The sequence below is a fragment of the Neopelma chrysocephalum genome, unplaced genomic scaffold (assembly GCF_003984885.1).
Source record: "Neopelma chrysocephalum unplaced genomic scaffold, ASM398488v2 Primary Assembly neopelma1_26, whole genome shotgun sequence".
NCBI lineage: Eukaryota > Metazoa > Chordata > Aves > Passeriformes > Pipridae > Neopelma > Neopelma chrysocephalum.
The window spans coordinates 11,939,188-11,965,606 of NW_020897695.1; the positions used below are offsets into that span (position 1 = coordinate 11,939,188).

At 40.8% G+C, this 26,419-nt stretch overlaps 2 protein-coding genes and 1 long non-coding RNA gene across 5 annotated transcripts; 1 reads left to right on the forward strand and 2 right to left on the reverse strand.

The window, feature by feature from the left end:
• Positions 1–2,715: 2,715 nt before the first annotated feature.
• LOC113963960 (C-C chemokine receptor type 5-like) lies at positions 2,716–9,623 on the reverse strand. Its single transcript, XM_027675561.1, has 2 exons — positions 9,352–9,623; positions 2,716–5,651 (listed from the first exon to the last, which is right to left on the reverse strand). The coding sequence occupies exon 2, from the start codon at positions 5,638–5,640 to the stop codon at positions 4,570–4,572; it is 1,071 nt and encodes a 356-aa protein (XP_027531362.1). The 5' UTR covers positions 5,641–5,651; positions 9,352–9,623; the 3' UTR covers positions 2,716–4,569.
• On the forward strand, positions 5,791–19,743 carry LOC113963961. The gene is made up of 3 exons (XR_003533020.1): positions 5,791–6,040; positions 19,426–19,521; positions 19,657–19,743. It is a non-coding gene; the product is annotated as an uncharacterized LOC113963961 (long non-coding RNA).
• On the reverse strand, positions 19,163–26,248 carry LOC113963958 (C-C chemokine receptor type 5-like). 3 transcript variants are annotated; one of them, XM_027675558.1, is made up of 3 exons: positions 26,182–26,248; positions 21,119–21,269; positions 19,163–20,501 (listed from the first exon to the last, which is right to left on the reverse strand). In XM_027675558.1, exon 3 carries the CDS (start codon positions 20,488–20,490, stop codon positions 19,420–19,422), a length of 1,071 nt encoding a protein of 356 aa, XP_027531359.1. In that variant the 5' UTR covers positions 20,491–20,501; positions 21,119–21,269; positions 26,182–26,248; the 3' UTR covers positions 19,163–19,419. The 3 variants fall into 3 exon arrangements, with proteins under 3 accessions (XP_027531359.1, XP_027531361.1, XP_027531360.1); XM_027675560.1 differs by lacking the exon at positions 26,182–26,248 and having other exon boundaries at positions 19,163–20,504; positions 21,120–21,228; XM_027675559.1 differs by lacking the exons at positions 21,119–21,269; positions 26,182–26,248 and adding an exon at positions 20,813–20,938.
• Positions 26,249–26,419: the final 171 nt, after the last annotated feature.

Here is a 26,419-nt window from a genome sequence, read left to right on the forward strand (position 1 = left end):
CGCGCCCGGTGCCCCCACAGACCCCCGCCGCGGCCGCGCCCGGTGCCCCCACAGACCCCCGCCGCGGCCGCGGCCGCACCCCCCCCCCAACCCCTCACCCGCCGACTGGCGCCTCCGCCACGGGCGGGAAAGCGATGGTGCTCGCACTGCGCAGGCGCGGGGGCGGGGCCGGCACGGCAAGGGCGGGGAGGAGGGCGGGGCCTGCGCGGTGTGGGCGGGGCGATGGTTCCGCGGAGTTACCCGGCCGGGGGCGGGGCCGAAGAGGAAGAGGGCGTGGCCTTCGGACGGTGTGGGCGGAGCGGGAGCGGCCGTTACGTGCGCGCGGCCCCCCCGCAGGGGGCGCGGGGGAAGGGATCCCCCGAGGGTGCGTGTGGCCGAGGGGAAGGACGGGAGGAGAAAATACCTGTGGAGTCATAGGGGGATAAGGAGTCGGAATGGGCCTTACAGATCATCTAGTCACAAGCACCCCTGCCATGGGTGAGGACACGTCCCACTAGACCAGGTTGCTCAAGGCCTTTATCCAGCCTGACCATGAGCACTGCCAGGTGTGCGTCCTATTCCAGTGTCCCTCCACCCTCACAGTAAAGAATTTCGTCCTAATATCTAGCCTAAATGACCCTTTTTCAATCTGTACCCATTACTCCTTCTCCTGTCACTGCAATTCCTGACAAAGAGTTCCTCTCCAGCTTCCCAGCAGATACTGGAAGGTTGCTGTGAGGTCTCCATTCAGCCTTCTCTTCTCCACGCTGAACAGCCCCAGCTTTCTGACCCTGTCTTCACTGGGGAGTCCAGTCCCGTTATCAACTTCATGGCCCTCCTCTGGACTTGCTCCAACAGTTCCATGTTCTTCTTATGTTGTGGACAGCAGAACTGTACTCAGTACTCCATGTGGGTTCTCATGAGAGCAGAATAGAGGGGGCAAATCACCTCCCTCGCCCTGCTGGCCATGCTCCTTTTGATGCAACCCAGGATTTGGTTGGCTTTATGGGCTGTGAGCGCACATTGCCGGCTCATGTTGAGTTTTTCATCAACCATCACCTCCAAGTCCTTCTGCACAGGGCTGCTCTTAATCACTTCTCCGTCCAATATGTAGGCGTGTCTGGGATTGCCACAACCCAACCCATGCGTAGGACCTTGCACTTCACTTACATTCATGTAGCTTCCAAGCTCTGGGCAAGAATGTCAAATGCTCTCCCTCCAGAGCAGGTGGCTGGAACCTGGAACTTGCTCAGGAACTAAAATAAGTGTCACTACTCCCACATCACACTGTAGCATCTGCCTGCGTCATTAAAGAGTGTCATTTAAAGGGTCACCTGGCCCACGCATCCAGTGGACCTCCATTCCATTCTTAGTGGCCACAAACATTCTCTAAGGCTTGCTGCTGTTTGCATGATACTGATAATGCCCATAGTGGGAGGAGTCATTCCATTAGAAGATCCTCTTAAGAAAATAAATCACAGAATCACAGAATCAATTAGGTTGGAAAAGGCCTCCAAGATCATTGTGTCCTACCTATGACTGAACAGCACCATGTCAACTAGACCATGGCATTAAGTGCCACATCCAGTCTTTCCTTAAACACCTCCAGGGACAGTGACTCCACCACCTCCCTGGGCAGTCCATTCCAGTGTCTAATCACCCCTTCTGTGAAGAAATTCCTCATTAAAAAGGTTTCAAAAGAGGAAAGCACCAAAAGCTCTGATGGGGCAGTGCATGTTTGTTAGATTGAAACCTTACAGTGAGGCCACATGATGGCACTGTAATCTTATGAACTGAAGGGAAGTGTGTGCACAAGTCCACTGTAATTGTTAGATGTTAGCCTTTCCATCACTAAACACAACAAAATTTTTCTGTGTGCTTATGTCTTTTAAAAACACTTAATATTAGTCACCTAGGACTGGTGTGAATTGTGTGAGATAATGATTTTCCCATCTGTAAAACAAAGGTAAACAGAACTGAGTATAATGACAACCAAAATAACATACTTATTATTAGATTATTAGTGATAAGATGGTCCCGTGTTATTTGATGATGCTGATTCTTAGTCCACTTTTAAAACTGAATTTGTCCTACCTGCTCTTTCAGTGTTATGTATAGGAATTTAACTTCCTTTTTCAGTCTTCTGGGCTATTCTAAAAAGTAAGGAGAAAGGGGGGGGGGTTGTTGGTGGTGGTGGTAAAAGGATCAAGAAGTCAAACTCACAAAAGTTAACCAACTTTAATGGATTGTATAATACAAAATATTATTACAGTTATTGGCAGAGTCCTTAATTGAATGTACCAGCAGTGCTATCAAATGCTGTGTTTTCAATTATCTCCTTGAATGTGGATCACAGTTTACTGCTGAAATCTGGTTTGATTTCATTTGCTGAAATGTGGTGCCTTCTGAGTGAAGGAATAGAAACTCTTGGAAAGGTGCTGATCCACCAATCTCAAAGTCCCACTTCTTTCCTCTGGAAGCTGCTTGTTGCTTGGAAAGATCCATGATGTATAAGAGAACACTGCAAAGGAACAGGGCTGCTTTTTCACATTCCTCTCAGACAGCTTGTCAGCGTGTTCAAGCATGTTTGGTTGTTGCACTTTTTTCCTGCGGGGATGGTGAAGATACATATCCTGTCTGGCATCAGAGCCCTCCAGAGAAAGAAAAGGCCAAATGAAAGTTCTTGTCAAGAGCAGAATAAAACATAAAATTGTTTTCATAAAGTCATTTTATAAGTAAAAAAAAAAAAAAAGGCAGCCACTCTGGAAGTTCCTGCATGTAGCTTCATATTTCTTTTAAAAATAAATGCGTATGTCATTATACGCTGAAATTGCCCAATTTCTGCTTATGCTGATATATTTACCCATTTTAAAACCATATACAAAAGTAATTGATGCACAGGGTCTTTAAGAAGAGTATGCAGCTGAAGATCTTGTAAATTAGAAGGTGTGGTATACTTCTGTTACACTTCCCATAAGGGTATAATTCAAAAGGGGTGGTTAATATGACAAAATTGAATAATTCAAAACAATTGGTTTGATAAGGAAGTTTTCTCTATTTCACTTCCTGTTTTCACAAGCACTTGGCACTTTAAAATCTCTCTGGGACAGTTTGAAACTTTTATTTATTTGAAAATTATTTAAAAGGTGGTTTAGAGAAGTTGGGAATCAGAAATTACCTTGCTGGATAAGAACAGCAAACAAACATTCACTTTTAATTTCCTGTCTCCAAACTTGTCCAATACCATATGTGTTAGGGGAAATATAAGAAATGCTAGAAAGGAGAACTTGGCCAAAATCAATTAATAGCATGATTATGGTATGGCTGAAATCAATTAATAGCATGATTATAGTATGTTCTTAAGCACTTGAGTAGCCCCATATTTATTTTATATTTTCTATGTATTCACATTATTTACAGGTTCTGAGCTTTATGGAGAATCCGTCATATTTAACCATTAGTTATGGAAGTTTTTACACTCCATGAAACTCCTAAATGGCAGGAAAAAAACATTGTCATAACCCCCAAATGATACTTGCTTCTGAAACAAAAAAGAGATTCTCTATGCCCTTGAATCTGTAGAACAGGGAATATTTTTACTTATTCAGATGTTTTGATAAATGATTATAACATATGCTTATATCTCTAAAAACATCTGTGTCAACCCTGTTCAGGAATCATTTTCACACCTCTAATGCTGTTGTGGTTTTGCAGCCATTGCGACTGCATTAATTTCTTATTTTAAAGTTTTTCTGTTATGTAGGCTAGAAAAATGGCAAGCAAAATCACTGCACTAAAAAGCTAAAACCCTTTTGAGTCATTTAACCTGGTTAAAGCTCCATGTGCAATACTTTATTTTTAAAATATGGTTACCACACTGATTTTCTGATCAATGATAGGACATTATGTTAGCTTTTTTAGTATGAATAGCGTATAAACCAGCAGATGATTAAAAGAGTGCCTTCTGAAATATCAAAGTCACTCAGTTATCCATCCCTACTAGATAGAGAAAGATCTGAGGCTAGTACTCAACCATACACAAAGGAAAATACACCTTGAAATATCAAAGTTTGTTCTAAGTGTATGAAATTTTCTATACCACTCATAAAGATTCTGTATCATAGACCTCAGTAATTTAGCATTATTTACAGAGATACACAACTAGTAAAAAATGTGACTGAGATTGACTTGAGTGAGGTATCTTGTGTAACATACAGTCAAGACATGTTTCCAAAGAACCAGTGTAAATTTCTAACCACTAGTCCACTTCAAAAAATCAGTTTATGAGACTGCTAGCTCAGGCCCTCAATCTTTGTGTGGTTTTCTTTGTATGAAACTATAATTTTACATTCACAAAGAGAACACTTTTTTCCCTAAAGAATCCCACATTTGCGTACCTAAGTAGCTAAGTTGATACATCCTTTTCATTTATTTACAAATACCCAAATCTATTAGCAAATGCAAGCTTTGGTATGTATTCTTTGATTTTTTTGCAACTGCCTTAGAGCCAATATCCAGGACAGATTTTGGAGGATTTCACGACAGACTTGATTTCACAAGAGTCAATTCCAGTCTTTCACTAGACACAATTTACAATGCAGCAGAAACCTCTTGTTCTCCAGTAGACTGAGTGTAGGTGGAGCTAGCTCTCTCAGCTGTGTCAACATAGAAAACAGGACAGTATTTAGAGAAGCGGGATGCAATCTGCTTTCGGAAAAAGCTGTGAAGATACTTCCTAAATTTTTCTCCAACAAAGGCATAAATCACAGGGTTGATACAACAGTGGATCATTGAGATTGTTTCTGTCACCTGGATTGCTTTGTGCAGTTGACTATTGCCTTCACAAGTAGTGATGGAAAACGCAACTTGAAAGTCACGCAGGAGAATGCAAATGTTGTATGGTGCCCAGAAAAAAAAGTAGATAATCATGATAATGAAAATAAGCCTGACTGCTTTATGTTTCTTCTCATTCCTACATTGCAGTAATGTCTTTATAATTTGTGTGTAGCTACAAATCATAATTAACATTGGAATAAGAAGTCCCAGAATGTTCATCTTTAAAGTCAGGAACTGCTTCCATACATCTCTCTTCTCTGGTGGATAATGAGCGCTGCAAGTGTAGCCTGAGCTTTCCTCCTGAGTTTTGTGAAATACTATCCCAGGAACAGAAGCTAAAACAGCAACAGCCCAGGTGATGATGCTGGTGAGGGTGCCGTAAGCAACTGTCCTGGCTTTTAAAGCAAACACCGCGTGCACTATGGCCAGGTACCTGTCCAGAGTCAACAGGATTATGAAAAAGATGCCACTGTAGAAGCCAAGGAGGTAGACACCTGAGAGAATTCGACACAGTGCCTCCCCAAAAATCCAGTCGTGAACTGCGTAATAAGCCCAAAAAGGGAGAGAAAATACAAACAGCAGATCGGAAACTGCCAAGTTGAGCAGGTAGATGTCAGTCATACTCTTCAACCTCTTATATTTTACCAGGATAAGGATAACAAGCATGTTGCCTGTCAGGCCAAATATCACTACTAAAGAATAAAGTGGTGGCAAAAGTTTTGCTGCAAAGTGCTTTTCCTCAGTTCCAGGACAAGGTGTGGAATCACTGTAGTCGAATTCTGTTGTATATGGCAAGTCGCTGAAGTCTGTTGTATCATTTCCCATGGTGTTTTGGTCTGGAAAGGGAGAAGAGGATGGTAAACCAGAGGAATCTCCAAGCTTGGCAGTGAGGAGAATGAAACATTTTGATGTTCTCATTTAGAATGTGTTGCTGGTGAGGACACAAACATTACTACATTCAGGTGTGAAAGAGCTCCCAGGAAACCCATCTATACATCTGTGAAATCACATTGCTGCATGTTGGAAGTGTTGTGTGTCACTTCCCACATGTACACTACCTGGTGCTTTTTTCCTTCTTAGTATAGCCTGTCAGCTGCCTGACTCAACCAGAAGCAGAGGAATGATGAATATATTCAGAGCCGTGGCTGCTTTTGGTTTGGGGACTGTTGAGGGGACTGTTGTAGGTACTGAGCTTCCCTTGCAAGAAGGAGCCAGGGCCTGGGAGGTGAGTGTGCAGCAGAACTCTGAAAGCCCTCAGGCCAGTTCTGTTACAATAGGAGCAGACAAAGCCTTGTGACTTTGACATCAACCTCTCTAGTCACCAGAGCCTCCCCCTTTCCCAAGACCCAAGTAGGACTTTGAGCCACACACAGAAGCATAGCTATCTTTGTGTAACTTGGTCTCTGAAAAGTTGAGGAGAACAGTCTTCTCACAGACCTCCAGAGAACATGGAAGAATTCCCGTGTGTCCCATGAGAAGCTGGGAAGTGGATTTTGTGAAGATGAGTGTCAGAGCGGCCAAATGTGCTCCCTGGTCCCTTAGTGGGGAAGTGAAATCAATGCCTTTGGTAGCCACTCAAATAGAGCTACTTGCTGTCTGGTTAAAGGGCTGCTCTTTCTTGCTGTACCATCATGACTGCTTTTCTCAGGCACTTCATGGCAGAATGGTGACTGCCCATGGCAGGCTGATGGTTTTGAAATGAGACCTTCCTGTCAATTTGATGCCTGTTCTTAGACAAAGGCAACAGACTGCTCCTGACACAGAAAACCAGGCAGGGCCCCTGCCCCAGCTTGCTGTGTGATCCCTGACCACTCATGCCCCACAGCAGTGTTTGCTTCTTTCCTGAATGCAATTTTTCAATGGTGTGGTCTACCCTGTGTGATTGCAGATGTCTTTTACAGACACCACACTCTCAAAACCACGACTTCATTCTCTCTGCACCCAAGTTCTGCAAGACTAAATGTAACTGAAGAAACTCAGCCTGTGGCTGGAATGACACAGAGACAGGCCTCTGGTCTGCTTTTTCATAGAAGCTGATGGTGGGCCATTCTGACTTAGAGCCTGTGAAATCCCCAAAGCATCTCTTTGTGTCTGTTGACAAAACTGTTCAGGAGAAAGGACTATTTTCTGCTGTAAAAACTGATCACTTAGCATGCTAATGTCCTTAATCTGTGTAAAAGTGGTTAATTTAGCTAAACCTAAGCTGATGTCTTGGGAAAAGGGCTCTTTGATAGGTCTTTTTTCATTTCCCTGTAATCTTACAAATGATGTTCTGCTGCCAACTCCTGATGGAGATTCTTATGCTATACAGTGCAGACATGTATCTGCTCAAAAAGAGGAAGCTCTATTGGAGCAAAATCTGCACCTTGTAAACAAAAAGTGTTGCTTTCGCAAACCTCCTTCCCCAAGTTCTTCTTGAGTCTGGCTGTTAACTCTGATCCATACAATAATAAGAATGAGGACATCCATATTCAGACAGTAGTTTGGCATGCTGAGTATGGTGTAAACTTTTCTTCTGGAGAAAAAGGAATAAGAGAAAATCAGCAAATTGTAACAGTTAGGATCTCAGCTTTGCCCACAATCAACTTCTTGGAGAAAATAAGTTTCTTCAAGTTCCACAAAGACCACCTTTAGAAAACACTGGCAATCTCTGTGAAACAGTTTTTTTCCACAGCCATACTAACTACATAGTTATTACAATACAGAGATAATGGTTTTGTTGGTAAAGGAAGTGGCTGTGGCTCCAGTCTGTTGCCAGTAAGTAAGTTGATTTTAAAGTATCTAAGGGCTTATATTTCTTAAATGCTTTCAGCAACACTTTTTGTTTTTTTAAAAAAGGCACCTTTATAAAACACTATTTGGCCCAAAACATTAACTTCTTTATTTCAAAATATGATGAGACTTGAGCACCATGTAAATATTTAATATTCCCTTCAGCTAGACCTGCTAGATCCATGTTGTATGCCCTGACAGTATGTCCCTGCTACTACATGTAGCTAAATATCCTCATTTACTATGTGCCAGTAGCTATAGTGTCTACTGGCATTATGGGGTGAGGGACTGGCTGCTACACAGTGCCAGATCCACCACTTCCTGTCTTTCTCATTTTGCACCAGCGGGATGCTCATGAATAAAAATGGGTATGAAAAACACCTTAGTCATAAGCCCAGAGTGGGATTTTATGAGTATGTGATTGATAGGTTTCATGCAAATATCATTGCAAAATGCTGCCTTGATATTACTGTGATAATTCTTTTTGCAACAGCCCCTTCTTCCTGCTAACTGCTGTCTCAATGCCATGCCTCCTTTTCATTGGCTCTATTGGAATGACAGCTGCATCTTCCCTGCATCTTATCTTCTCCTTTACAACTCTCTTTGCGCGCTTAAATTGTAGTCTCCCCTCTGAGAGGTTCCTTCTGCTACTCGAGCCCTATTCCTCTAGCCTAGCCTTTGCTTCAGAAGCCTCTCTGCAAAAGTACTTGCTACTCTGATTTGTGTATACTATCCAGCACATGCTGACAATGGAAACTGAGGATACTAATTTGGAAACCAGAAAAAGGAACTGTAAGTGGGTTTGTGCTTTATCCTATCATCTTGATGGTTTAGGAAACAATGTTGGCCACTGGCTAGAATGCTTCACTGGGTTAATCAGCCTAGGTTGCTTATCTAACTAGAGGGATCTGACTGGGCTTTTGTTTCCTGACCATTAAAAAAACCCCAAAATATAGTCCATGAAAATCTCTGAAGAAAAGATATTTCAAAAAGAGGTCTATATTATTTTGAATACAGTTTAGATAAATGCAATATTTCTAGAACCCCACAATCTGCTGTATGAATCTGCTAGTCTCTGTTGCTCTGCTTGAGACTAGCAGACATGCAGTTTTCAAGAGAAAGGCTCACCATAGAAAAGATGAGCAAACTCATGTCACTGTTTTGTGCTGAGTTTCAGGTCAGAGCTTTCTGTTTTAAAAGAGGCAAAGATTTTATTAAAGAGAGTTTCAGTTAATTTGCATAGTGCTATAAAATGATAATAATTATAAAGCTGTAGCAATTGGAGGTAAAATGCTAAGCTATGCTGCATGTAAACAGGATCCATGAGTCAGAGTGTCTAAAATACAACACTGGATTTTCTGTAGTCATCCTAGGAGAAGAATAAGTACTCTTGACTCAAATATGCTGTTTTATCTTGCTGTAACAGTTTTAAAATCTGTGTTTCCAACATTGCACATCATTTTCAGGGAAAAAAATCAGAGGCACACTCCATTATACTTCTTACTCAGCTCAATCTCTAGATATTTATTTCTTGGCTTACCTGGGTCAATGCGCTCAAGTCTTCCAGTGATTTTGCCCTTAAAAAATAGTGTATTCCATTTAACATATCCTATGCATTTCCCCAGGGTAATTTTTAAAGATGAATACACTGGCAAGATTCCACTAGTATTTTTCACTTCAGGCTTCAAACTACCTAAACAGCTACTAAAGTTAAATAAAAAAAAATAAAAGGAAAAAAGAAAAAAAGAGGCAAAAATTACTTACCATATATCTTACAGAGCAAGTGATGTCTTGTATTATTACAACAGAAGTAATGCTAAACTGATTTATCAGTCACAAGACGAAGGTCAAAAACACCTCTTCCTGCGTGAAGAAGGATGTATCGGTTTGAAAACTTCTAGCAAAAAAAAATCTGTTTTCATTTAAAAAAAATGAAGGAGCAGTTCTCTGGTTCTCTTTTTTCTAAAAATGGGTCATCAGATGTTACTTTTCTAGCTCTGCGAGATGTGCAGAGATGTTGAAATTGTAGAGGATCCTCCAAGGAGCTGAACTCAAAGTTTCACAACCCACAGCTGTAATTCTAGAAAAAGGGGTTTATTTCATTACTTTTTCTTTTAGCTAATGTCTTTGATCAAAAACAGTTTACATAAAGTTCATCCCTTTACATTTTTAATCATTAAATTTCATTTATGTTTTTCTGTCCCTTAACAAAAAGTGGAACTTTTAAATAAAGTTCATGCTTCTATTCAGAATTACCTGCGCTTTCTTTGTCTTGGTCTGAGTTGCAGTCCTTATATTTTGAGAAATTTGACTGATTCTATTTTTCTTTAACCTGGCCTTCTGTACAGTGTTTTTTATTTTAATCCCTCTCGTAAGACCATGACTTAGTCTACATAGTGAGTTTGACCTTTTAAAACAGCAACTGTTGCTTAGTTTTTGGAATTAAGTTTCAAAAAAGCCTGATAAAATCTGATTTCATGTCACTTTCTTTCCTTGTGTCTGATTCTGGTGATTTTCAGAGTTAAACTGAAGCTGCACAGTGAGCAGATTTTTAGATCCTTCTTGGACATCAAAGAAACCACACAGGAGGTAGGAAAGATACACAAAAAGCAAGAAAAAGATTGTGCCTTACCAGATACTTGAGAGCCCCTGAGAAAGAACCCTGAGAAGATACCCCCTCTTCCCCTTGACATCTCTTTGGAGGGTTCTATCAACCTATTGAAAGCACTAAAGGGATGTCTTTTCTGCACTCAGTTCTTAGTATCCTTAAAAGATTTTAAAATGCCAAAAGCACAGTGGAGATGTCTTTCTTTGGATGCTGCTATTCCTTAACAGAAGTCAAGGGAATCACAGTTTCCGAGTTAGATTTTGGGGGGAGACAGTAAGAAAGTTACAAGCTCACCCTATTTTCCTTGTCAACCCTTCTTTGCATGAGGGATTAATTTTTATTCCATAGGACAAATAGATTAGCTGTTCCAATGAGTTCTTTAAAGGCTGGAGTCGCAGGGTCAAAGCTAATGACCCCTGTAGGGTATTCTAAGGGTATATTCACACTACCTTGCTCGATGGACTACATTAGACCCCCTACACAGTCAGTGGAAAGAGCTGCCTCTGAAAATGTTTCCACTACACCTAAAACAAGCTCCCAATTACTGCTAAACTTTTCGGGCAAAAAGATTCCACTTTTATAATGAATTCCTATAATTCTCAAACAAGGTATTGTATCAAATTAATTTTTCAATGTATAATTCCTAATCAGTCTACATACTAAAATTAACAGACATTTAAAATATTTCTTTATGAAGCCTGTTTCGTTGTTTGTTGCTTGTTATATGTTATTGAACCCACTGGAGACTCTAAAACCTTTCCTAATATCACACTATAAGAATAGGGGAAACAGTTTCAAACCTGTTGCTGGTTCTGAAACATGCTCCCATAAAACTTGACCCCATCATTTGAACAACAACAACTTAAAACTAAGGTGTGTGATAGGCTGGTCTTCAGAAATAGTCCCTTGTTCCCACAGATTCATCAGCTTTATTAATCTGATTTTCTTGATTATAGCTTTTTGTTCTCACGGCTCAGTCTGGTCAGCAAGCATAGCGGGGCATTTTATTTACTGATTCAAGGTATTGCGCACCAACAGAGGGCCTCTGTCACTCATGGATATAGCAGCTGAATAAGGGTAATGCTCTTGGTCTGCTTACCAGCTGCATCTTACAGCCAAACGAGAGACTCCCCAGAGTAAGTATGCATTGCTGCGACACTTGGCAGCCCAAATACTGGGCTCACTCTAGCAGCGAGCGCCTAGGCTGTGACTTTATTATCCACACCTGCAGGATTGGTACAATTAGCTCTACACCAGCTGCTGATAAGTAGAGCTGCTAGGAAACCAGATTTGATCAGGTCTTACATGTGGCTGTAGGCGAGCCCTGGCCCCTTGTGCTGTTTGTGGGGCACTGGGGTGCTGGTGGTGAGCTTTTTATCAGTGCTGTTGGGATGAGATCTTTCTTTCTCTGCTCCCCTACTTGCCTCAGGCTCTCTCCATGGGCCCCTGCAAGAGCTGGTCTCCCATCCAGTCTGAAGCTCCATCACACCAGCCTGGGACTGGCCATCTTAATGCTGTCTCACCTCCTCTTCCCTGCTGCCTTCAGATTGCCTCCGTCTAGTGTGTGTGAACACTGAGGCAGGGACAATGCAAGCAGCACATGTGTTGTTACAAGTCAGACTTTTCAGCTTTTCTCAATCCCTTGCCCAACATCTTGTTGAAAAAGTGCACTGCTTCTTGTCGTGAGTAACAGTGGATTTTAAGAATCTTTACCTAGAGGTGAATCTCATAATTTTACCAAAAAATTGAAGCTATTGTTCAGTAATAAATGTAATAATTCAGTGGATTGGTATAGCTTCGAATTTTACCTATTAAGGTTTTACATTCAGACATGAGGAGAAGTTATTTTCAGTGGTATGACACTCATTCTCTCCATAAAGACATTCTTGGAAAGGGAAGTGAGTTTTGTTCCTCCCCTGTGGGGCTCAAGTTGATGTACTCAGCAAGTGTGCAGTCACATACACTGTCAAATCAAACTACATTTGTCAATCTCTTCTATCTAGTGACTGATTATATGATGCATCTTCACAGTAATCAGGCCATCACACTGAATTATCTGATATCTAAGTGGAATGGCACTCCCACAAGGAGATATTGTCATTTATGTCAGGTTTCCACCAGTACTGAAACGTCTGCTAGGAACATACCAAAAGCTCATGTACCAGTGTGACACACAAATGTCATCAAGTAGATTTATGGGTACAGAAATCTGAAAATGCAACTAACAGTTTCCATTCAATTTATTGCAAACTTGCACCATCTGAAGAAAAAAGACTTGGGGAAAAAAAGAGTCCTGGGACAGAATGACAAACACCTTTCTTAGGTAAACACGATATGATAGTGCACAACACTTATTAAAAGTCTATAACTACAGCAAAGCATATTAATCCTTTTCATTTGGAGAAGAGGTCTAATGAAGACAAGTGAACACAGACTGTGCTGTTACTTGTTCTATTTGTAACAGAATATTCAATATGTCCAAATTAGGTTAGTATTGGCATATACTTTATTTCATGAGTAACATGAAATTGTTTTGAAGAGGCTGATTAAAGACATTCAGCTAAAACTGCTTTATTGCTTAGAGTATTTATACTTATCAGCTCTTTCTTTAAGATTCTCAAGTTCTGGTGACTAATCTTTTGCTGCCACCATAAAAATCATATCCAGTCTTAGCATTCATGAGGTGTATTCTTCTGAGGAAAATAGGGAAAAAAATATGATGTACCACACCCTAAGATTTCTATCATGGAGACTAGTGAAAAAAACCAAACAAAACATTTTAAACATAGGTGTAAAGGAAGCTGGGTTACAAACAACAAACTCTGCGAGGCACAAGCATTTCTAATCTGAATTAACACTTCTTCACATGGTTGTTTACTGGCAGGAAGGACAATGGGGGTTTTTTCCCCCTACTATTCTTAGGTTCTGTTTTTGTTTCTCTCTTGTAAATCTTGCACATATATAATTGTACACTGCAGCACATATTAATTCCATTGTCATGATATTATTTTTGTTTTGGCTTTCTCCAGCCTGCTCTTACTGAACCAACTGTGTTTCCTCATGCAGTGAGGAGGAGGAGAACGATGCTCCCTTCTACTATTTTTATCCAGGCTTCTGATGTATGCTGCCTGTTTTTTATAGATAATATAGTACAATAGACTTTACTTTTGGATCACAGTTATGCATTTCACAAATTTTCAGCTCTCAGAATCTCTTTTTTACATAGGCCTTTAATTCTCACACTTCAGGGTTTTTTGAGTACATTTATACTAGATAAATTCTAGGTCTAGAGGTTGTGTTTGGGGCTATCACAACTGTACATTGGAAATGCTCCTCATTGTACATGTAAATCCCGGACTTTTTATCAGGCAGGTTAGGAAAATCACATACCAAATTTCTTCCCAGTGAATACTAGATCACAGAAAGGATGAACGGAGTCTGTACAATGGCAAGGTATGTGCCGGTATTGAAATAAAATACCTTGAGAGGGTTGAAAATTCACTGAAGTATAGTACAGGTGAAATAAAAGAACTTTTGAAAAACAGCAGAATAACCAAAGCTCCAGGAACAAAGAGCTGTGGGCCAAGAAATAAGAACAAGAGGACACTAAATCAAAATACAAAGGAAATGAAACGGTTACTAAAGCCAAAGAAGAAGTCTGCTTGAGCTTAGTGCTTAGTCATTAACATAGTTAAGTACCCACCTATAGGCTGTGATCGCCCCTTATTCACAAAAACCCTTTCTTCACAGAGCATGCAGGGTGAAGTAAGCATACACTGTATCTTTAAATGGAGTTGAGAGAATGCTAAGGCAAGGACTACAGCTTTAAGTTGTTACCTATATGGGAAATGTCACATTTTTATTGTTCGAAATGTATAAAAATGAGCACCTGGCATACTGAAAGTGTGCTAGCTTTGTGGATTTACCACCTAGCACCCATCTCTGTGCAGATATGAAAGAAGCAAATACCTTAACTCTGTGTGTGAACTGGCTTCTTGCACACCAGGTGAAAAAAACCATATTCACGACAACACCAGAACCCAGGAACCAGAAAGTACTTTTGGGTGCCAAAGATTAGATATAGTCTGTAATTGTGCATACCTTATATTAGCAACCCTGAAAGTTATGTTCAAATGGCTCTTTTACTTCTGCCCATTTGGTTTCTATTCCATTCAAAAGGTCTGGTATCAGGATAGGTTGTGTGTTTCGTGTCGTAAGGACAGCATCCTACTGGCATAATCTTGTAGACAGTTCTGAAAAGCTGAGCGTCGCTGGGAGGTTTGTGCAGTTTTGCATACTGACCTGTGTTTCTCATAATGCTGCCCTGCTCCACCTCAGAGTTGGGGTCCCACCTTCCCATGATCAGTCATTTCAGACTTCAAACACTCAAACTGAGATTGCTCTCACTGTCACCAGACTTACAAACCTCTTAGCAGTTATAGAAACTTACAAAACACTTTTTTTTGCCCTACCATTCCATTTTTTTGAATGAAGTACAGTTCCTAATAAGTAAATGTCACCAGAATATGGGTACAAAGACATGCCTACACCCCTTTTTTTTGACCTGGTTCTTATTGATATTTTAAATGCACCAGAATTTTCCAGTTTGCTTTTGTTTCCCCTGTTAGCTTAATGTTTTTTAATTACTATACTATTGAATAATGCTTCTAAGGCCACAGTAACCACAGTAGGCACTAGGAGAAGGCCAGTAGGCATCAGCAGTCAAAATCAGCAGCAAAATTAAACTTCAAAATGAGCAGTATCTACCTGTTGTGCTGTTTAACCTGGTCAGCATCATGTTATTCTCCTGGCAGTTTCTTTGTTTCTCATTAACTGCAACAAGATATCATGTAAATATGTCCTCATGTTCTCTGAATGTATCCCCATTATAATTTTCACTGGAAGGAGCAATATTTATTTTGGAGCTTCAGAGCTGAAAGTCTCTCGTACTCACCTAAACCTTTGAATGTTCTGCTTAAAGTATTTGCCTCTGGTTTTCCCATTACTTTATTATATTGATTTATTAGCCTCTGTTAGAGCTAATAAAGACATTCTTTCATTTTTTTGCTGCTACTTTTTCCCATTTATCCATTTTCATTTACTGCTCTTCCCTTATATGCCATTTACGTTTATGTAAAATATGTACACATAAGGTTACAGTTGGATTAACAAACAAGAAAGTCTTATGGCAGGAACAACCCTATGTACTGGTTACCGGAAGTTTTATTATATCTGTGTTTGTACATCATATACTTATCACAGACAAACCAGTGGTAGTGATTATAAATCTGGTGGTTGCTTGTGAGCACTGATCAGCACTCACCAATACCATACACGCACTTTTGCTACGTTTCCTTTTGCCCCTTAGGAAGTCTGCCTGACCATTGGCAGAGTTATCTTTTGCTGTGTGAGGCATTCCTCCCTATATGTTTCTGGACGTGACAGAAGCATCTCCTAACAGGAAGGTCAGACTGTGTCCTGTTCGGTGCATAAACGAAACTGGGTGATGGGTTTCAGGGCTGTGCACTTGCACTTGTCCATGGCACATAGACATTCTTTTCATAAGCATGCTGGAAGCCCATTCAACACATTACCTCTTCAGGAGTTCAGTTCCAAAAGGTTTGAACTTGCAACAATTTCCACCTAGCTGTTCAACATTTGCTGTAAAGCAACAATTTACTTGTGGAGTTCACAGAGGTCTTGTCTTGAATCTGTTTGATGTTCTGGTGCTACTTGCACGCTACCTCAAATGCTTGCTTTTGTTTCCTCAATATCTCACCAGAGCAGCTCAGATGCCTCACAGACACTGCAGTGGTTCTTTCTTGTGTTAGTTTCTTCTCTACTGTAGTTACAATCATGGCATATTGGCAAATCCTTGCCATTTTCTTAGCATACCTCTAGTTCCTCACACAGTTTCTGTACATCTGCCTGCATCTCTAGCTCTCACATACACATTGTATCTTCATCTCAATGTTTTTTCACTGCAGACCTTGAGTTACGGAGTATTTTCCTCCAGTATGTAAAATTTCTACAACCTCTCTGCCAAGGTGACTTGTGTTCTCTTTCGTAGGGACTGTGAATCTTATTTAACCTTCCCCATGAGTAGCTCCATCCCACTGTGACCAGTATGCTAATTTGAGGCTACCTGGCCTGTAACTATATTAGGGTGCAGCCACACCTGACCAATTAAGACTCAAAAACTGCCACAAAGCTATCTAGAGCCCTGCATATCTCATAATAAGCTAATCTTTAGGTTTAGTTTATTTGTGTTTCTGCCAGCACAAAATATAAAATCAAAATCAGAGAAAAACAGGAGTGGGTATAGAATTTGGCTTATCCCATGGTGGACAGATGAGGAGAGTGCGCAGCGGATATGAGGAGGTATGGATCATAGGCTGAAAAAAGGAATGGGTACGATGAAGCAGGGAGAATTACATGGTGAAAGAGCAGCATATTTTCATACTGAACTTTGAGTGCTTAAGTCCCTTACACATAGAACTTGGGAGATCAGGCACATGGCTTGGCTGGGGTCACTCTACACGGTGCAAGAAGATCTGAAATTGGCTGCAGAAAGTCTATGGAGAATCCTGTCTTTATTCCAATATTAATAAAGTAACATCTTTTATTGTCCTCTTTTATTCCTTCTCTTTCCTTATTTATAGCACACACAACCCTCTTTCTCCAAATTTCACTCATCTAAAATCTGTGGCTGCAGACATTCCCCAAAGCGATTGTAGTTCACTCTTCTCAAGCTTGCTGGTGGATAAAAGGTGTGTCAGCTACAGTAGCTTCTGGACTGGGCAGGCAGTTCTATGCTTGCTTGGTTTGAAATGTGGTACTGTGTTTAAGCCCACGGCTGCCCCTTTTATCCACCTCCGCTCTGAGAGCAGAACCAATGTTCTTTTGCTTACAGAAGAGAACATGGGCTACAGAGTACATACAATTTTCCAGACACAGATTTTATTAATTTCATTGCATTAACATGAAAACGGGAAGAGACTTAATTCTGAAAAGATAATGATTTAAAATAGAACACAGCAGTAGTAATATCACAGTTACAGCAGGGTTTGTATTACACTGAACTAATTTATGCTTTAATATTGAAAAGGTGCTTTTGCTTTGTTTCAGTAAGAAGTACAAAATAAAATAAAATATTATTTCCAAGCAAGAAAGTTTACTGTGAGGGTAGATTTTGGTCTTTCGTTTAGTCTATCTGTGGCTATAAACCACACAAGGTAGTGGCCGGGTAGCAACAGCTGATAGGGGCCAGATAATAACAACTGATAGGATAAGAGCTAACAACTAACAGAAACATGCCTAGGCATTATAACGCTAGAGGGGGAAGAGTATCTGCACCGCCTAGATTAAGGCATGTGATACCTAAATTAAGAGGCTGGCATTTCCAGGTCCTTCTACAGCTGGACAGGTAATCTTCCTCTGAGACTATTTAAATCCTATGTCTGCTTCTGCCCCAGGCACTTCTTATTCTCTACTGACTACTGAGGCACCTTGAAGAGATTTGCTGTAATTTAGACATCTGCATCTCATGCCTGATGTTAAGTAGTGTGGAGTCCCCTCTGGTGCCCTTACCTTGCTGGAAGTTAGTTGAACTTGCCCCTTCAGATTTCCATAAGCAAGTCCTTACATGCATGAGCAGTGCCCTTTGAAATAAATGGGGAGAAAAAGGGAAGGACAGCTCACTTGCATAAGGAGTGCTCCCCTGCACTTCCATACAGTTTGAAGTAAGAAACTCTCTGCTAATGCCCTTCCTTTCTCTTCGTTGTTAGCACCATGTCCCTAGAACAGCACTTTCTTTTACAGGGAAACTCCTAATAATGGAATAAGTGTATGGCCATAGGACAACATAGAGCATAAAGGTCTTGAGTCTTCAATCTCCATGCAGTTCTAATTGAGGCACCAGTTGGCTAGAGGCACTCTTCTCCTGGGAAGACAGAGCAAGTATGACTCCTCTGGAGTTGGCTGCTTTTGTAGTTCCAAGGCTACTGTCTTCCTAAAAGTGTATCCCCAAACATCAAACTTGCTGTGTGTGTGAAGAGCATGTTTCTCTCATACAGAAGCCTAACCTGACACGCTTGTGTCATGTGTTGCCACATAAACTCTTCTTCTACACACTTGATTTATCTGTCCAGAACTAGGAAGGCCTCCTCTCAGTATTGTGCTCATAGTCTCCAAAATCCTTCAGATGTTCATGATATTTTTTCATACTGAATCTTGCATAGCAAATGCTGAGGTAATTTTCATTCTGGCCTTGTAGATCTTTGCTGAAGTGCTTTTATTGGTTAAGTGGTTTTTTTTCTTGGAAGGATATGGTTTGTCAGAAACAAGCTTGTGTTTTTTAGGCTGGCATCATTGTCTTGTTATGCAGTTGGCATATGCAGTTACATGAAAAATTTCACCCACAAAAATCACAATGTTGCTAATTAACAGCCCACTTTGGAAAACGTCAGTAACAGAACAGTGATACGGCAGACATAAAATTAAAAAACTAAAATCAAAATACTATAACTTAGCCTGTAGTTGAGAGGATTATATTCAAAAATGGCTACACTATTAGCTAACTGATAAACCCTTGGGTTAAATGGTCCCAGTAAGATAAAGGTCAGTCAACTCTCCCATCAGAGGAGGGATATTATCTTGATATAACTCATATTAATCCTTAAATTCCTTTTTATTTAAACATCCTTATTCACATGGGGAAAATAAGGAGTAGGAGGGAAAAACAAAGAAAACTAAAAACCTCTCCTTATCAAATGCTTGACCATGTTGCAGAAAGAATACAGACACTTCCAAAAGGTACTTCACTAATGTTGAATACTAAACAGGTAGATCAATCCCCAAAGCTTCCTCCCAGTGTTTATCTTACAGTGTTCACATAACAGAAATGGATCTTGTGAGATGACCTATTACTCCTTACTCTTTGCAATATTGTATTTCCCTCGGGTAAAGAAACAGAATCATACTATTCTGGGTACCATTCAAATCTTGATGTGCTACAGCTATGCTATTAATATTTCCTGGAGAACTCATTGATTCTCTTAGTTTAACAATGGAAAATGCTGTAATCCCAGGGAACAGTTAACCACAAGAATTGAGGGTCGTACAGTTTTCAGTAGTGGTCGACATAAAGATCTTAAATAACATCAAGCAGTCCTTAAGGCAAAGCAAGTGGTCCAACATTTACTAACTAATGTTCTGATGTAATTTTACAGTCCAGTAGAGATGTCGTGCTCTGCAGTGGATGCTGTGAACGTGGAACTGACTCTTTCTAATTTTTCCTGATAAAGACTTGGACACTTTTTGCAAAGGTGAGCTGCAACATACTTTCGGAAAAAGGCATGAAGATATTTCCTAAATTTTTCTCCAACAAATGCATAGATCACAGGATTGATACAGCAGTGGATCATTGATATTGTTTCTGTCACTTGGATTGCTTTCTCCAGTTGGCCTTTGGTATCACAATTTGGAGTGAAAAGTGAACCTTGAAATGTATGCAAAAAAGAAGAAATATGGAATGGTGTCCAGAAGATGAAGTAAAAGATCATGATCACAAAAATAAGTCTGACTGCCTTCTGTTTTTTCTCACTCTTAGATCTCAATAATGTTTTAAGAATTTGTGAGTAACTGAAGATCATAATGAGCATTGGAACAATAAGTCCCAGAATGTTCATCTTTAAAATAAAAGAGTACTTCCAATTTATTGTGGAATCACTTGGATAATGAGCACTGCAAGTATAACGTAAACCCTCCTTCTGAGTTTTTTGAAATACTACCCCAGGAACAGAAGCTAAAACAGCAACAGCCCAGGTGATGATGCTGGTGAGGGTGCCGTAAGCAACTGTCCTGGCTTTTAAAGCAAACACCGCGTGCACTATGGCCAGGTACCTGTCCAGAGTCAACAGGATTATGAAAAAGATGCCACTGTAGAAGCCAAGGAGGTAGACACCTGAGAGAATTCGACACAGTGCCTCCCCAAAAATCCAGTCGTGAACTGCGTAATAAGCCCAAAAAGGGAGAGAAAATACAAACAGCAGATCGGAAACTGCCAAGTTGAGCAGGTAGATGTCAGTCATACTCTTCAACCTCTTATATTTTACCAGGATAAGGATAACAAGCATGTTGCCTGTCAGGCCAAATATCACTACTAAAGAATAAAGTGGTGGCAAAAGTTTTGCTGCAAAGTGCTTTTCCTCAGTTCCCATGCATGGTATCGAATCACCATAGTCAAATTCTGTTGTATATGGCAAGTCGGTGAAGTCTGTTGTATCATTTCCCATGGTGTTTTGGTCTGGAAAGGGAGAAAAGGATGGTAAACCAGAGGAATCTCCAAGCTTGGCAGTGAGGAGAATGAAACATTTTGATGTTCTCATTTAGAATGTGTTGCTGGTGAGGACACAAACATTACTATGTTCAGGTGTGAAAGAGCTCCCAGGAAACCCATCTATACATCTGTGAAATCACATTGCTGCATGTTGGAAGTGTTGTGTGTCACTTCCCACATGTACACTACCTGGTGCTTTTTTCCTTCTCAGTAGAGCCTGGCTCAACCAGAAGCAGAGGAAAGATGAGTCATGGGTAGTTTGGGGCTGTTGTGCTCACCAGTGGCTTTCCAATGGAGTGTAGAAAGCCAGGAAGGCAGCCACAGGAAAGTACAGTATCTGGCACACAGAGCATAGTTGTGCTTCTCCTTGGGACATGGCCACCTGCTCACTGTGCCAGTCCATCCCGTACTCCTCACCCAAGGAGGACCAGGCACTGTCCAGGTGTAAATGGTGCCTGCAAAGGCACTGTGACATGGGTGAAAAACAGCTGATGGCAGTTTTTTAGGTTGCTTGTGACCTGGGAGCCTTAATGCCTATGGGAAACAGGACACTGGAAAATACTAAACATACCTGCCTAGTGGACCTGCTGTCCTGGGTGTTGCAGAGCGGGAACTCAGCAGCGTTGGTCTGGGTTAAAATGGCAAACACTGTGTCCTTTAGAGAGCCTGTGCCAGGCATAGGCAATGGCAGCGTGTTGGTTTCAGGTCGCTTTGGAATGAAAACGGTGCACAGTCCTGTAGAGGGAACAGAGAGACAAACACATTGGCAAATGGCACAGAAGATGAGAGTTGCTGTCAGGATGACCTCTGACACCTGTGTCTGTTGTGGCATCTTACTGTCAGTTGAAAGACCTCCCCAGTGCTGCTTGGGGATGTAAGGAGTTTTGATTCCTTGTTTCAGTAGCTGTTTACAGGCGTGATTCAGGAGCTGCGAAGTTAAGACTTGGCTGAGTGTCTTGGAGGAGGCACAAAGGCGAAAGGCACATAGGGACATTGCTATGTGTGTGCACTACAGTTCTTATGTTGTTCTTCACCCTTTGTTATTCAGTGTTTCCAGTGAGGTGACACTGAGGAAGTGCAAGGGTTGTGCGACGTCTCTGTCCCTTCAGTTTTGGTTTGGGAACTGTTGTAGGGACTGAGCTTCCCTTGCAAGAAGGAGCCAGAGCCTGGGAGGTGAGTGTGCAACAGAGCTCTGAAAGCCCCCAGGCCAGTTCTGTTACAGTGGGAGCCCCTCCAGTCACTAAAGTCTTCCCCTTTACCGAGTCCCAAGTAGGACTGAGAGCCAGGTGCAGAAGAATAGCTAGCTTCATGTAACTTGGGCTCCAAAAAGTTGAGGAGAACAGTCTTCCCACAGACCTCCAGAGAACATGGAAGAATTCCCGTGTGTCCCATGAGAAGCTGGGAAGTGGATTTTGTGAAGATGAGTGTCAGAGCGGCCAAATGTGCTCCCTGGTCACTTAGTGGGGAAGTGAAATCAATGCTTTTGGTAGCCACTCAAATAGAGCTACTTGCTGTCTGGTTAAAGGGCTGCTCTTTCTTGCTGTACCATCATGACTGCTTTTCTCAGGCACTTCATGGCAGAATGGTGACTGCCCATGGCAGGCTGATGGTTTTGAAATGAGACCTTCCTGTCAATTTGATGCCTGTTCTTAGACAAAGGCAACAGACTGCTCCTGACACAGAAAACCAGGCAGGGCCCCTGCCCCAGCTTGCTGTATGACCCCTGACCACTCATGTCCCACAGCAGTGTTTGCTTCTTTCCTGAATGCAATTTTTCAATGGTGTGGTCTACCCTGTGTGATTGCAGATGTCTTTTACAGACACCACACTCTCAAAACCACGACTTCATTCTCTCTGCACCCAAGTTCTGCAAGACTAAATGTAACTGAAGAAACTCAGCCTGTGGCTGGAATGACACAGAGACAGGCCTCTGGTCTGCTTTTTGGTAAATAGTCAATTCAATTACATGGTGGGCCATTCTGAGCTGTAGCATGTGAAATTTCTAAAGTGTCTTAAGCTCATGTCAACCTACTCAGCAGTTTGAGCAAAAGCTTATTTCCTGATATGTAATTACAGACCATTCAGGATCCTGAGGACTTAGTTTTGATCTGGATTTTTATCTCAGTGGATATATATAATGCAAATAATCTTCTTGAATAAATTTTGTTGGTTACACAGAGTTAAAACAATTTTCTCTGTGCGTATATGCACAAGTAAACATTCACGTATGTACACTCATACATATGGAATTGCAATATTGTAGAATCACAGAATAATTTAGATTAGAAAAGGCCTCTAATATCATTGAGTCCAACCATTAACATGACAGTGTCAAGTCCACCATGTACCTAAGCACCACATCTACACATCTTTTAAATATCTCCAGGGATGGTGACTCAACCCTGTTCCAATGCTTGATATCCCTTTCAGTGAAGAAATCTTTCCTAGTATTCGATATAAATCTCCCCTGGCACACTTAGCCTTGTTGAATCTTTGTATTTGTATACAAAGAAAATAATTAATTTTTTTCTTTTTAGTTTGGAACTTATTCTGAGTTGTAACACCAGCAGAAAATAATTGTGGGAGCAGCAGAACTAAAGTTAACTGATTCCCTACAGATTTGTCTCCTTTACAGTCCAAGTCTCATGTCCTGTGAGGGGTTGACCCCAGCCAGCAGCTAAGCCCCTATCGAGTCACCCACTCACATCCCCTGACAGCAGGATGGGGGAAAGAATCAGAAGTGCTGAAGCAAGATAAACTTGCAGGCTAAGATAAAGACAGTTGAATAAGAAAATGAAACTGAAAAAGACCACAAGAGATGATACAAGGACAAATGCTTGTCACCTACTAATAAGCAGATGGGTGGCCAGCCAGTCTCTGAGCAATGCCTACTTTGGAAAAACTTCCTCTTGTTTTTTGCTGAATATGATCCTTTTGGTCAGTTTGGGTCACTTGTTCCAGCTGTGGTTGCAAATCTAAAAGACATCACCATAAGGGCTGCTGTGAAGAAAAGTAAGTCCATCCCAATCAGATCAAGTTCACCTTCCCACTACCAAAACTGAGCTCCTGCCCTATACAATTCACACTCATGCCGGCTAGAAAGACAACATGTACTGTAACTGTTTTGTTTACTATCTCTGACCTGTTGGGAAAACTATGAGCATTTGCATGGGTGAGAAGCCAGATACTCCTCTTCACAACAAGCACAAAATATTAAAAATATTTTCTGAAATGATTTATAAAAAATTCCTTCTCCTTTGCATGCAGGCAATGTTAATCACAAAGAACTCTAGAAAACTGACCTGGCTAAAAAAATTCTACTGGAAGCTACTTGTTTGCATTTGACCTCATGATCTCGGAGGTCTTTTCCAACCTGGCTGATTTTATGGTTCTATGATTCTATGACTTTTTTTTTTTTAATTTATCTTTAACCATTTTTCCAGTTTTCATTTTCATGCAGAAAGGAACATCATCTGCAGAAGCTGTAGCCCTTGAAAAGGTATGACAGTTGTCACAGCTCAATGAGTCTGCAGTGCCCTAAAGGGGATTTGGGCAAAGTTTCCTCACAGAAATCAGAATAAGTAATAACTAGTTAGAAGAGTGCCTGTGCATTAATGGAGCTGCTTAGCTCAAAATTCAATGACCCCAAAAGTTCCCTTTCCCTTGTTACAGTCTAAGACAAGACTTCTCTTTTGAAATGCATGAGCAGATAACACAGTGCTACTGCCCCTGCCCTCACTCTCCTCCTTTTACAAATGCCAGTGCTTGTCATACAGAAAAAGAAACTGCTTAATGACTTGTAGTCGGCTTAAAAGTGTGTCAGCAGCTTCTAGGGCACTTTATAGAGAGATGTACAATGTAGCACAGAGTAAAACTGATACTCAAATAACAAAAAATAATACCCCATATTCTGATAGCAGGTGTTGCAAGAGGAGTAGCCAGTGTTTCCCACTAACAGTTCTATCTCTTTAACTTTGACTTTCCAGGAGGAGAAAAACTACAGAGAAAACTATGCACAGACACCTGCACTTTCTTGGAGAGCAAGCATAGAAGTAGGAACATTTCTTGTTAGCAAAAAAGGTGAAGAAAAAAGATGGAAGTGTAAACTAAATGCTCCATGTAAGTCTCTGAACTGATAGTTTCCTTCAAACACATCTTTTCATGTGGTAGTGGCCAAAGGATTTCTTTCTATGATTTGACTAGGGAAAGAGCCCTTTCCAAAATTAAACCTTGCTTGGAAAACCTCTTCCTCTTTTATAACAGCTGAGCATTAGAAACATTCAGAATTGCTTGCCTCCTAACTGATGAGGTTTTTTCAACCTTGTAGAACTTTCAAGGAAAAATGTCTTCTGGGCTGGAAAAAATAGGCTTAATTCTCTGTGAGCCCTCAGGATCCTATTCTTTCCATTCCCCATCAAAACCAGAGAGACAGTCCTGCAAAAATTCTGAGCTTTTCTGAAGTTAAATAGAGTGAGTCTATGTGGTCCCAAGAAAAGAGAAGTAGGAATACGTTCTTACCCAAACAAATGTACAGTAAAAGAATAGTGTAAGTACTGAAAATAAGCATTCTGAGAATGAGAAACTCAAGACAGATATTAAAGGTCTTCCTCCAAATCATGAGTATATGTATAAGTGTGCTCTTCTCTTGTGTAGGCTAAGTTCTGGGCTAGTATGTCTGTTCAGGGGCTTTTGTTGTGCTTTGGATTTTTGTTTTTTGTTTTTTTTTTCAGTGTCTTTGCTTACAGTGCCTCAGATAAAACATTGAATTCAGAGCAATTCAAACAACAGTCATAGTCACAATCATTCTGGGAATGAACTCAAGTACAAAAAAGAAAGTTAATAATCTGGAGTGGAAGTTGCCAAGATATGGCATAGGATCATGTGATGCCCTGTTATTGCTGTAAGGGCTTCAAGCTCACTGCTCTGACACTGCCAACCGTTCCAGGCAAATGACAAGGAGCTCACCTTTCCTTGTGTGTGAGTAGTACAATTCCAGTGTAGTACTGATTATTTTTATTCATGTAAAACCTCATTAACAAAAATTGCAATCCAGATCATGACTGGGCATAAAACCAATATCTTTAGCTGGGATATGGAATACAGGCTTTCTAATGTGGTGACTCAGAGACATCACATTAAAAAGAGGACTCAATCGCAAAGAGCATATCCTTTTAAAACATGACAGTGAAACAGTTCCTTTAACAGATTAAATGCTTGAATAATATAGAGAAACCATGTGATAGGACAGTGATGAAGAACATCTGACATTTGCATCTGATAGGGCAAGATACGACTTAGATATGGAAAGATTAGATTAAGTGTGCAGGATTTAATGTCTGACAAGTTTCTATCCTTAGCAGAATACATCTGCAAGCTATTGACCTCCTGGAACAGCTTTGAAACCAAGACCCTGTAAGTTTCAGTAGAAAAAAAGATTATTTTCTACAACACTTGTCCAGTTCAATTCTCTACTTTCATATTTAGCCTTATCCACACTGCAAACTAGTTACAAGACCCGATTGTTTTTACAGGTAGCATTAGCTCTACTACTACTGTCATTAGGCACCTATACTTCCCCACACAATGAATCTGTATGTATACATACACATTAAGATGTAAAAATAAGGAAAAAAAATTAGCTACTCACTGATTTATCAAGCTGGTTTTGTCTGACCGTGTCTTCTTCTCCTTTGTGAACAAACACATACTTAAACCCTATATCTGAAAATAGGAAACAGCACTTCCTGTGTGATCTATTGCAAAACATTATTACAGGAATCAAGGGTCGCGTTCTTCTTTTCTGAAAGAGCTCAGTTTCCAGGCTGAGATAAGAACTGAGGGATGAAGACTTCATGGGTGTCTACTTGTTCTACTCCAGATGGAAC